We start from the raw sequence: 13,587 nt of genomic DNA on the forward strand, positions 1-13,587 counted from the left end.
CAATAATCTGAGGTTTTTTCCTTCATTTTTTTTGACTTGCATTGATTTAGCTGCCTTAATTTTAGTGAGGTTGTTCAATTTACTTTTGATATTGTTGTCCCTCACTCCTCATTATGGGTCCTGTTTACTAAGGTGCGTTAGTGTTTTTAGTGCGCCTTACACTTATTTATTTATTTTGGTACATTTCTACCCCGCATTATCCCACAAGAGAAGGCTCATTGTGGCTTACAAAATTACAAAAGGATACAATTCTGGGAGGGTACAGATTCAAGGAAATCAAAGGGAGGGGTAAGAACATGAGGATAAGACTAGGGTGCATCACGAGGCTGGTACAAGGGTACATGACGAGGTAGGTACAGTTGGTGGTCAGGCGGATACAGTCGATGTGAGGAAGGTTAGGACTTGGTATTGGCAGTGGGGTAGGCTTTCTGGAATAAAAATGTCTTTAAGGATTTCTTGAAGAGCTGGTGGTCATCAGTCTCTTTTAGCTGCCTTGGTAGAACATTCCAAGAGTCCGTGCTAACGTAGGAGAAGGTTGACGCAAAGAGTAATTTATATTTAACATTCTTGCAACTTGGATAGTGTAAATTGAGGAAGGATCGAGCAGACACTGATGCATTTCTGGATGGTAGATTAATCAAATCTAGCATATAGGCAGGGGCTATGTTTCATCTTGGCCGCAAGAGGGGAGATTCTATGCGTCCAAGATCTACTTTTTTCTTTCCCCTCCTTTCTGTTCTGAGTATTCTCCTTTTTTGTTTTCGACTCTGTTCAGGCTTACTCCCCTTCCCCATCCCTTTCTCTGTTCTCCTTCACCCTAACTTTTCCTGCCTCTACCTGTGTCCTTGAGATGTAATATGAGCTCTCTTAAGAAGTTTGGTTCATAACACGGAGTCTGTCTTTAATAAGTTGGCACCCAGATCACAAGATGTTATGAAATTGATATATCTATATTTAGATATCTTCATAAGAACAAAGTGTTTACAAAAAAGGAAATTACACAATAGCCATGTTTGGATGTTTGGATGTCCGTATCTAGGGAGATGTTGACAAAAAGGGAAATTGCACAATAGCTTGCAATAGCTAAAACGGAAAGATGGGCACCTGACCGGGTATGATTCAGAGAGATTGAGCAAGATTAGAAAAAAAGTCCCTCTCAATAGACTTGTATGGGGACCAGATGGTATATAAGGACTGGTCACCCAAGCATATTTCGGAGGTTCTCCCCAGCGTATCTAGGACGCAGAGCTCCAGTCAGCTGAATCCAGAATTTGTCTGATGAATGTATCTGATTAAAGTCTGATTTGGTAAGAATAAAAAGACTATTTCTTTAACTACACTGTTTCTGTCCTTGCTTCAATTTATTCTCTATCTTCTATCTGTTTTGCAAACTAACACACACACACACAAGTAAGATTTCTCACTGAACATAAATAGCCAAAGATTCATTTAGATCCAAAGAGACAGAAAGCTGTGGTCATGGGAATAAGATCTGAACTGAGCCTTCTGATGCCTCCCCAACAGCGATACCCATGGGAAGGGGTCTCACAGGAATTCAGGGAGGTGGTTAAAAAGATCTCAGAAGAACAAACCCTCTGTACACCTCCGTGTGGAAGGATCCCACGGGGGTCTATAGAGGGGTAAATAAACAATAACCTTGTGAGTCAACCAAATATCCCTATAGGGATATTGTAGGCACGTTCATGGTTAACGTGCATTAAAAACATTAACGCGCCTATAACGCTGTTTAGCAAACAGGGCCCTATATTTGATATTGTAGTCTAAGCACTGCCAAACAACTAAATGCATGCATGCACTGGTATGCTTACTCTGTTTTGCAAACAAGCGAAACTTCCCCTTTTAGCCATTTGATATCACTTATGAAGATACTCAGCAATTATTCTTCTGGCACTTTTACTATATTCGAAAATAAGTCTCTTGACAATGCTTAGTTTTTCAAAGTTTACTGCACAGCTTTATGGACTCGACACTGCCGTGTGCGGCCTCAGGAGTCTCTGCAGTCTGAATTAAAATGCATAGGAAACTTACAGTATAAACAACAGAGACTAATTTGCAACATTAAAATTAAATTAAAAACGGGACACACTGTTAAACGGAGAACTGCAAAAATGACACAATCAAGAGAACGAAGCTAATATGCATCAATAAAATTGAAATTAAAATAAGAGATACATTCATATTGTGAAGCTGAAAAACTGCACAGAGAATCAATCATAAAGATTGTAAACTGAAGTAACCTCTCTGAGGTAGAATAAAAAACTGTTAATCTCTTAGATATAGTTAAGCAAAAAAGCACACTGTGTATCCTGAGCAAATAGGGATAGATTTGTCAAAAAAATCTACACCTCATATCAAACAAACACACTCAAAATGCAGACATATGTAATGCGTTCAGAAACACAAGATAATGTGTCAATACATTTGGTATGAATCAATGTGTGTAAATACATAATAAACTTTATATGCTTCTCGAAAACATCTAGATAGAAAGGACAATGCTCCTCTCAGTATAAAAGATGAAAACCAGTGTATGAACTGAGTGGAGGAGTGGCCTAGTGGTTAGCGTGGTGGACTTTGGTCCTGAGGAACTGAGTTGGATTCCCACTTCAGGCACAGGCAGCTCCTTGTGACTCTGGGCAAGTCATTAACCCTCCATTGCCCCATGTAAGCCGCATTGAGCCTGCCATGAGTGGGAAAGCGCGGGGTACAAATTTAACAAAAATAAATTTTTTACATGGGTAGCTTGAAGCCTATATAAAATCTTGAGTGGGATATAATAAATGAAAAGGGAATGGTTATTTACTCTTGAAAGGAACACGCCACAAAACTAACAGATAGCAAATCTGAAACAAATCAGAGAAACCAGTTATTTAGTTAATGCACAATTAAGTTGTGGAATTTGTTGCTGGAGGTTATGGTCAAGGTTAATCGTACAGGTGGGTTTGAAAAGAATGTTTGTATGAATTTCTGGAGGTTGATGTGGTGAATTACAACCTCTAGAAACAGAGTAGATTTCTGCATCACAATGCTGGGTACGAGATCGTCCCTCTCAGAGTTAGGATGCTGGGTTCAATGGGCCAAGGGTCTGTGAGAGTTATGTTAAAAGTCATTCACGTGCCCTCCCTGAATCCAGCTAAAAGTATACATGGGAGTGGGGTGGGGGTCACAAAGTGAAAATTATGTGTTACTTTACTCCCCCTGCTTAAACACATTCTGAGGATGCTCTTTTTTTAATGTGACATACCCAGGACTATTTAAAAGCTACATAGTTCCAAAGTCCACAGGTGGTCTTAACAGGATGACCTTACACAAAATCTCAAAGACAAGTAAAGCACAGGTATGGGTTTCCCTTTGGAAATCTGGGTAAAATCCACATCTTATGGTTTACTCGAACTTTCTAGACTGCTCAAGCAGTAGGAACGGAATTTATTGCATTTGTATCCCACATTTTCCCACCTATTTGCAGGCTCAATGTGGCTTACATAGTTTTGTTATGACATTAACATTCCAGGAATGCCATTAAAGACAGAAAAGATAAACACTCTCACAAAGAAAAGGGAAGGAGAACACACAGGAGGAAATCAAAGTCATTATGGGGCTATTTAAAAACTGTCCCATTAACTATTCTTTGCCAAAATAAAGGAATTTCTTAGAAATGTATGAGTAACTTGTTGATCATTGCTCATTAAAAAGTTGTGTGCACTATTAACGTATTGTCAGGATACACAGACAAAGTTTGGTTCTGGTTGCTCGTTACCATACCTTGCAAGCAGCTGGCACCTCTGTAGAAGGGAGAAGCCTGGATCCAGCAACAGTCTCTTGATGTCACTGTACACAGAAAACAAACCAAAATTACCACTTGCACTAGGCCTTACTGTCTGCACAGAAAACACTAAGAATCAGCACGACAGACCCTGATCACTGATGTCGCCAACCTGAACCAGACCTCACCTCTCCACATCATCATGCCAAGGACTGAACAGCAGTCCGTGCAGCAGCATCCATGCTTGGCTACAGCCACCTTGAACCATGCCTCACTCTCTCCACTGCACCACACTAACGACCAGCACACTAATCTCACAGCGGCACCTCACGCAAATCCTACTACTACTACTACTATTTAGCATTTCTATAGCGCTACAAGGCATACGCAGCGCTGCACATAGAAGAAAGACAGTCCCTGCTCAAAGAGCTTACAATCTTATAGACAAAAAATAAATAAAGTAAGCAAATCAAATCAATTAATGTGAACGGGAGGGAAGAGAGGAGGGTAAGTGGAGGCGAGTGGTTACGAGTCAAAAGCAATGTTAAAGAGGTGGGCTTTCAGTCTAGATTTAAAGGTGGCCAAGGATGGGGCAAGACGTAGGGGCTCAGGAAGTTTATTCCAGGCGTAGGGTGCAGCGAGACAGAAGGCGCGAAGTCTGGAGTTGGCAGTAGTGGAGAAGGGAACAGATAAGAAGGATTTATCCATGGAGCGGAGTGCACGGGAAGGGGTGTAGGGAAGGACGAGTGTGGAGAGATACTGGGGAGCAGCAGAGTGAATACATTTATAGGTTAGTAGAAGAAGTTTGAACAGGATGCAAAAACGGATAGGGAGCCAGTGAAGGGTCTTGAGGAGAGGGGTAGTATGAGTAAAGCGACCCTGGCGGAAGATGAGACGGGCAGCAGAGTTTTGAACCGATTGGAGAGGGGAGAGGTGACTAAGTGGGAGGCCAGCAAGAAGCAGATTGCAGTAGTCTAAACGAGAGGTGACAAGGGTGTGGATGAGGGTTTTGGTAGAGTGCTCGGAAAGAAAGGGGCGGATTTTACGGATGTTGTAAAGAAAGAAACGACAGGTTTTGGCGGTCTGCTGGATATGAGCAGAGAAGGAGAGAGAAGAGTCAAAGATGACCCCAAGGTTTCGAGCTGAGGAGACAGGGAGAATGAGAGAGCCATCAACAGAAATAGAAAATGGGGGGAGCGGGGAGGTGGGTTTGGGGGGGAAAATGAGAAGCTCGGTTTTGGTCATATTTAATTTCAGGTGGCGTTGAGACATCCAGACAGCAATGTCAGACAAGCACGCTGAAACTTTGGTTTGGATGCAAGGTGAGATATCAGGGGTAGAAAGGTAGATTTGGGAGTCATCAGCATAGAGATGGTAGGAAAAGCCATGGGATGAGATTAATGAACCAAGGGAAGAAGTGTAGATAGAAAAGAGGAGGGGACCAAGAACAGAACCCTGAGGTACGTCGACAGGCAGAGGGATAGAAGTAGAAGAGGATCCACCAGAGTGAACACTAAAGGTGCGGAGGGAGAGGTAGGAAGAGAACCAGGAAAGGACAGAGCCCTGGAATCCAAGTGAGGACAGGGTATCGAGAAGTATGCTGTGATCGACAGTGTCAAAAGCAGCGGAAAGATCAAGAAGTATCTCAATAAGGATTGAATTGCCAGTACATGAGGCTTATGTTTGTACAACTAAGAATGCGAAATGCTGCAGGTTTCATAAAGCAAACAATTATCGGGATGAGGTTGGCCACTTCCACTTTTAATTCTAAAGACTACAGAATTTTCTCATAGTGTCTATCCCACCCCCAATATTTAGCCTACAGTAGTAGGTGTTTTTTTTTTTTTTTTTTAAAATGCTAGCTGCTACAGATTATTTTATCCCCACAAATTCAGCATCAATTCAATATCCTGATATTGGCCAGCACTGAATATCCAGGGCACTACTGGCAATATTCAGACTCATACCCAGATAAGTTTTAAGATGCCTTTTTGCCATCCTAACTTTATCCAAGCAGTTACTCAACTAGCTGAGTGAATATTACCGTTAACCAGGTAAAAAGCCAACTCTGTCCAGGCTCCATCTCCAGACTGTTGAGGCACTACCTGGATAGATCCAAAGCCAACTGTCCAGATTTCCGTAGAAATAGTTGGATAATGCTGCTGAAAATCTGGGTATAGACCCGGTGAGTGGGACTTATCTGGGTAGGGGCCATTCCAATTTGGGTAAGACCCACTGAATGTCAACCTGCATGGACATGTACATTTTACCATTGTTGTTTATTGTTCCTTAGAAAGAGGTGGTCAAAAAATAGCCCAGTACAAAAGAATTTAGGACTAGCTTTCTAAGGCTACCTTCTTTATTAGGTTGACAAACAGTGTATGAGACAGGTGCACAATTTTTCTGGGATCAGCAAAGTTACAAGTAAACATTCAAAGACCCAAGTAACAATGGGTAAAAATTACAATCAGAGACCACACCGAGAAGGATATATTTGCAGGCCAGCTTCTGACTGAACTGTAGACAGCGTGGGTTATTAATGTTTTAAATAAATACTTTCATTCCTGATACGATAGTGTCAACACATCCCCTGGGAAGGAGCACAGATTTTATTTATTCATGTATTTGTATCCCACATTTTCCCACCTATTTGCAGGCTCAATGTGGCTTACATGATACCGTGATGGTGATCGCCAATTCCGGTAGGAGAAATACAGAGTGGTAATTGCATTAAGGATCAATAAGTGATAGGGTACATTGGGTAGTCAAGGAGGAAGGGTTAAGTTTTGTCCAGGTCTTGTATGAGTTTCGTTGTGTTGTGTGGTTCCGGTGTTTAGGAAGCTAGGCCCAAGGCAGGGGAAGCAGTATAGGTGAGAAGCAGGCAACAGGCATGAGATAATGTGACAAATTTTATAAATGAATTATCATGCGTTAAGACAGCATGACTAATCTTCGGAAGAAGGGTACAAACATATTAGTTCCAGAAGAATCACTGCAACAAGCACTCCTCACCACTAGATGTCAGCAGAAGCACTGGAAATAGGTCTGGACTAGCAGTGCTCTTTCCACTTAAGTGGCTCCCTGCGATTGAATTCCATGTTGATTAGACCGATGGGGCTCTCTTTCCTTGATCTGCTGTTGGAGAGAGCCAACCAGTATAAAGCAGAGTACTACTACTGGGAAGACGCAGGAAATCAATTCAGCCTTGGAGGAACAAAAGCATCCTCAGTAAGCAAACAGGAAAATTAATTTTTATTTACCAGGATTTATTCACTGCCTTGATAAGAGATTTAGCAAGGCAGTGAATGCCATGGCAGGATGTCTACTGAGCAGAAGCATGCTCAATTTTTGGCATCTTTCACAACTGCAGGAACACAGGAGACTGGAGACTGTACTGATACTGTTACATGCATCTCACATAATTAGCAAGAGGAGAAATGGAATTCAGAGTAAAGACAGTGATGCCAGACTCCTCTCATGCTTTTTCAGATTCAGGGCCTGGAAGTAGAGCAGGGTAAATGGGAACGATGGTAGCTTTGCCATTCCACAGGCACTTACTTAGACAGCGCATTCAGCTGCTCCTGCATGAGAGTCTTCACATCTTCGTTTTCTGGGTAGTCTCTGCCATAAAAAGAGAAGAGCAGGTCAGGCAGGTGCAGTGCACTGGCTACCAATTTCCTCAAGAATTTCATCTAAGACATTGCTTTTAACGTGCTGGTATTTCTTTTTTGGTTGTTGGTCCCTTTATGTTACTCAGAGCATTATGCTCTACCTAACAGAATTTGCTGCTGGTTCCTTGTTTCCGGATTATCTGCTCGGACACAAGAAGTACCACCATTTAGTGTGATCTGCACTGACACTTTGGAACACCTTAGGGTCCTATCACTAAGCTGCACTAGCATGGGTTTAGCATGTCCTGACGTGCGATATTCCTGCGCACTTTTCTAGCACGGCCCAAAATAGACATTCCCATCTGGCCTCTGCTCATGTTAGCATTAGCACATGGTCATTAAATAAAATTAACACAGGAGCACTTAACTGTGAGGCGCAAAGGGTTCCTGCATTAATCCATTATTCAGTTAGCACGCACTAATGTCAGCACGCTAACTGACTAGCGCTTCCACACCCATTCTCCGGTCCAACATGCCCCCTCCCAAAAATAACTATCAAATGCTATAGCATGTCCTGTGTTGGGCCATTTTTCCTTTGTTAAGTACACGTTAGTGCTTAACGTAACTTAGTAGAAACCTCTCTTAGATTGGAAAAGTTCAAAAGTGGACTGAAAGTGTATCTTTTTCAAAACACCAGTGACCTATGGATAGGTCTGTGGGGCCTGGTGGAGATTTTGCCTGGAATAATCTGACCAATTAACATTCTGTGCTTTTTGCACTCAATGTACGATGGACAGTATATCAAAACCGAAGAAACTGTAAAGCGTAAAAACTGCTCCCCTGGGATTTAAGATCAACACAATCATTCGTTCTGGTTTAGTTTTGTCTGGGAGGATTGTTGGCCCCAGTCAGGTAAAAACACTTCTCAGCATCTTTTATAGGGCCAAAGTAGTAAGTGTTACAAATCTGAAACAGTAAAAAGTAACACAACCTGAATTTCACCAGGACCCAAATGGCTTTTATGTATTTGTTGCATTTGTATCCCACATTTTCCCACCTATTTGCAGGCTCAATGTGGCTTACATTATGCCACAGTGGCGATCGTCATTTCCGGGATGAGAAATACAAAGTGATATTGCATTAAAGTTCATACATGATCGAGTAAATGATAGAGTAAATTAAACAGTCAAGTATAGCACCACAGGGGTAATTTTACAATGGAGTTTGTGCACTTAAAAGGAAACAATGTCACCCCGCCTGCCGCAGATCTCCAAACCAAAATTCAGACAGCTAGAAACCAGCTCACCCCATCCGACTTCTGCTGTGCCCCACCATTTTAGGCTCCCATTTCTAAATCAGTCGACAAAATCTGGTTGCAATTTGACGAGATACAACTGCCAGAGGTGAAACGCTTATTTACAAAATTTGCTAAATCAGTCTGATGTCCTCCTTACTTAATTAAGCTGGAGTCCCCAACATTACTTAAAGTCCTCACTCAATGGCTAAACTTTTATCTGCTTTCTTATAAATTTCCCCTTGCAGTGGAGCCAGTGCATTCAAATCGCTCTCATGAATATTCATTGTGAGTATCCTGAAAACCTGACTGGTTGGGCTTCCTCCAGGACTAGGTCTGAGAACCACTGTATTAAACAATCCTTCATTACATTGAGAAAATTGAGATCTTTAGAAAATACTCCAGGCTACAAACGTTCAGACTTTTGGTCCAAGCTCTAATTCTCCCTAGATTTGACTACTGCAATCTAGTGTTAGACGTCTGCCCCAAATCAGTGATTCACCACCTACAGCAGGTAAAGGACTCTGCACTCAGGATTAATTTTTGGACTATCACTTCAAACTTACTTTTCCAAACTCCACTGGTTACTGATTAGTGAGAGAATACAGTTTAAACTAGGTAACACTACCTTCAAAATTCTTTATTGGAAAGTTCCTGACTACGTGCTGAATGTTGTTTCTTTATTATGAAATCCCTCTTCTAAACATAATTATTTATTTTATTTGTTTGTTGCATTTGTATCCCACATTTTCCCACCTATTTGCAGGCTCAATGTGGCTTGCAATGTTCCGTCATGGCATTCGCCATTCCAGAGTAAAAGATACAATTGGTGTTACATAAAGAACATGGATAACATAATAGAGTTAAGCAAACAAATATAAAAAGAGAGCATTCAGAATATAAGGTGAAGTGGTGATGTGTTATAATTACAATTATTGATCATTGTGGTATGCCTTGTTGAAGAGATAGGTCTTCAGAGATTTACGAAAGTTAATTAGTTCGTAAATTGTTTTTTAAATGGCAATGCATTCCACAACTGCGTGCTCATGTAGGAAAAGCTGGACGCATTATTTTAATCCTTTACAGCTAGGGAAGTGCAGATTAAGGAATGTGCGTGCTGATCTTTTAGCATTCCTGGGTGGTAAGTCAACAAGGTCTAACATGTAGGCCGGGGCATCTCCGTGAATGATTTTATGAACCAGGGTGCAGACCTTGAACGCAATGCGTTCTTTGAGTGGAAGCCAGTGTAGCTTTTCTCTTAGGGGTTTTGCACTTTCGTATTTTGTTTTTCCAAATATGAGTCTGGCTGCGGTGTTCTGGGCTGTTTGAAGTTTCTCGATGATTTGCACCCGCAACTTCCTCCAGCTCAAATTCCCAATGTATAAGAACCTAAAGTCAACCAAACATCTTGCTCTGTCTATTGCATATCAACTAGTCAACTTGTGGAACCAACTTCCAGTTTCTTTGAGATCATTGCACACACGATCATCAATTCAGAAAATTTCTAAAAACCTTCTTATTTGGTAAGGTTGGTCTATCAAATACTTAGCCCAATAACTACGAATGAGGATTCATCATAACCTATGACACATCATTAGCTGTTCTATCCATCCGTAATTCCTGGACGGATTAGTTTATTTATTTGGTGCATTTTTACCCCACATTTTCCCACATAAGCAGGCGCAATGTGGCTTACATTAAGTCAAGTGGATACAATTCAATACAGAGATGGCACAGAAACAGAATGTGACAGGAGGAGAAGGTACCTGGGATGACACGGGTGAATGACAGGGGTGAAGAGCCAACAAGAGAGAGAGGTTAAACAGAAGAGTAGCCAGGGGGATAAGCCTTGGCGAATAAGAAGGTTTTTAAGGTCTTCTTGAACTGATGATAGTTGATGAGCTCCAGGTAGGGATGAACCTATAGGCAGTCATGCCATATAGCTAGCACCTGGGGTATATCCTGGGCACTTTGGACACAAGTAACTGGGTGGCCTGACCTTTTTCTGCCATCATTTACTTAGAAAAGCAGTCTTAAATTAAACTGCTTACCTATATATATATATATATAGCAGCTTGATTTCACTTCTAAGCTTACAGCTGCCAGCATCTTTTACATACAATCATTGGCACTTACCTATCCGGACAGTGGCTCTGAATATACCATATTGTTTCTAATAAATTCCTGGGTTTTCTGGAGTTTAGGATGAGCTATTAATGGAGGCTATTTAACATATTTATAAATGATCTGAGGTGATCAAATTTGCAGATGGCACAAAACTATTCAAAGTTGTCAAAACACCTGCGAATAGTGGTATTTTGGATAAAGTTGCAAACGTCGGAGATCTTTGATTCTAAAGCCTTGGTATAAGGAATTGCAATAGTCTAACTGTGAAATAATAAGTGAATGAACCAGGATGTTAAGTGCAGAAGGAAACATCAAAGAACGAATTGAGCGTATCATCACAGGCGGACTGTGAAAAATTGCAGGAAGACCTTAGGAAACTCTGGAATTCGTTGCCGGAGAATGTGGTAAAGGCGGTTAGCTTAGCGGAGTTTTAAAAAGGTTTGGATGGCTTCCTAAAGGAAAAGTCCATAGACCATTATTAAATAGACTTGGGGAAAATCCACTATTTCTGTGATAAGCAGTATAAAATGTTTTGTACTTTTTTTGGGATCTTGCCAGGTACTTGTGACCTGGATTGTCCAGTGTTGGAAACAGGATGCTGGGCTTGATGGACCTTTGGTCTTTCCCAGTATGGCAATACTTATGTAAGACTGGGCATCCAAATGGCAGATGAAATTTAATGTGAACAAATGCAAAGTGATGCACATTAGGAAGAATAGTCCAAATCATAGTTACATGATGCTTGGGTCCACCATCAGCACTCAAGAAAAAGATCTAGATGTCATTGTATACAGTATGCTGAAATCTTCTGAAAGTGTGCGGCAGTAGCCAAAAAAGCAAACAGGATGCTAGGAAGTATTAGGAAAGGGATGTAAAATAAGATCAAGAATATTATAATGACTCTGTATCGCTCCATGGTGCCACCTCAAATTGATTACTGTGTTCAACTCTGGTTGCCATATCTCAAAAAAGATATAGCGGAACTAGAAAAGGTTCACAGAAGAGTGAACAAAATGATAAAGGGGATGGAACTCCTCCCATATGAGGAAAGGCTAAAGAAGTTAGGGCTCTTCAGCTTGGAAAAGAGAAGACTCGGGGGGGATACGATTGAGGTCTACAAAATCCTGAGTGGTGTGGAGCGGGTAGAAGTGACTCAATTTTTCACTCTTTCAAAAAGTACAAAGACCAGGGGACACTCAATGAAATGACATGGAAATACTTTTACAACAAATGAGGAAATATCTGGGTTTTAAAAAAGGTTTAGATAAATTCCTGGAGGAAAAGTCCATATTCTGTTATTGAGATGGGGAAGTCACTGCTTGCCTTGGGATTAGTAGCATGGAATGTGGCTACTAATTGGGTTTCTGTCAGGTACTTGTGACCTGGATTGGCCACTGTTGGAAGCAGGATACTGGGCTAGATGGACCATTGGTCTGACCCAGTATGGCTATTCTTATGTTCTTATGAGGCACCATTTCTTTTCTCCATTCCTCATCCCCAAAATTACATTATTTAACCACAGATCAGCAGGTTAGCCTTAAGTTTTTACACAAGGACCAAGCAGCTGCCAGGATGCTTTATTTTATACCCATTGCTCTAACTCCATAGGAGTAACAGCAAATGTAAAAAGTCTTACTTCAATTTTAGTTAATGAGCACATCCCAATCATCTCTGCTGTTTCTCCCATTTTCTATATCCAACAGAAGTCAATGAATAGGGCTCCTTTCTAGGGAGGCCCAGTTCGCTAGACCTTTGGCTGGTTCTCTGCAATCCCAGTAGCTCCCAGGGTTCCTGGGTCCAGCATAATTTTTTTTTTTTTTTGGTAGCTTTTTTTCAGAAGATACCGAACACTCTTCTCTGTCACAGCACAAAAGCTCAGCATGCAACAGTGGCTGGCCTCTCCAGTGAGCAGTCTCCCTCGTCACAGCTCCTGCACATTATTTAATATTCAAAGTCACCCTGCTCAGGATCATGCACTATTAAAAGATGAGGTCAACCCTTGCTTCCGCATTCCCACTCACACTTCAGCCCCTTTTTTCCCCCTCATAAAAAAATCAATTGATCGCAGTTTGCATCTCAATTTCTTTCTGTAAATTTAATACGCATAAGATTTCCGATGCTTGACAGCTGGAATATTAATGAGCTTCTGCTCGTAGTGCTCTGATCCTGAGAAAGCGGCACACTCTGCTCTATGAGAAGGCAGCTGGACATTTCTTAAGTCAAGACTCGAGGTGCTCTCTCTCTGCCCTCGTTCTTGTTTCTGGCTAGGAACCCAGCTACTGACTCTTAAGCTGACTGTGCAGCTGTTCACCCTTTCCCAGTAAACCCATCAGAAAAGAGGTATTAATGCTGCCACAAAAACATGACAGGGCAAGTCTACAAGAACAGGCTGGCTCCAGAGTCCAGGAAAGCAGCAGCTGTATTAAATGCATCTCTCCTGTCAGACATACTTTCTAACCTAGATACCACCAGTACAGATTATAGCTGGCTAATAAAATTGTACTATTTGAGTGCAGAAAACACCTCAAAGCCTTTTAAATGAAGGCAGGTATTTTCTTTCAGTTTCCTGGAATAAGACGACTCGTTATGCCACAGGGAGAGAACTGCACACTCAGAGACAGGGCACATTATGTATTCCAAACGTGCATTTTATAAGAAAGGTGAGTCATCAAGACAGATTTTTGTTTTCTATTAAGGTGCCACAGTGGTGGCATTGTACTAAGGAGTGAAAAAGAACTGGGCAGTTTTAAGAGAGACATGACGACTGGCTT

The 13,587-nt window shown here is 41.4% G+C and overlaps 1 protein-coding gene across 1 annotated transcript in view; it reads right to left on the minus strand.

The window, feature by feature from the left end:
- Window positions 1-13,587, minus strand: part of WDR11 (WD repeat domain 11) — a 165,480-nt gene that overhangs the window by 41,291 nt on the left and 110,602 nt on the right. Inside the window, 2 exon segments of the mRNA XM_030202606.1 lie at window positions 3,784-3,849; window positions 7,343-7,405. Of these exon segments, the coding sequence (XP_030058466.1) occupies window positions 3,784-3,849; window positions 7,343-7,405 (129 nt within the window).

This window comes from Microcaecilia unicolor, chromosome 5 (assembly GCF_901765095.1).
Source record: "Microcaecilia unicolor chromosome 5, aMicUni1.1, whole genome shotgun sequence".
Classification (NCBI taxonomy): domain Eukaryota; kingdom Metazoa; phylum Chordata; class Amphibia; order Gymnophiona; family Siphonopidae; genus Microcaecilia; species Microcaecilia unicolor.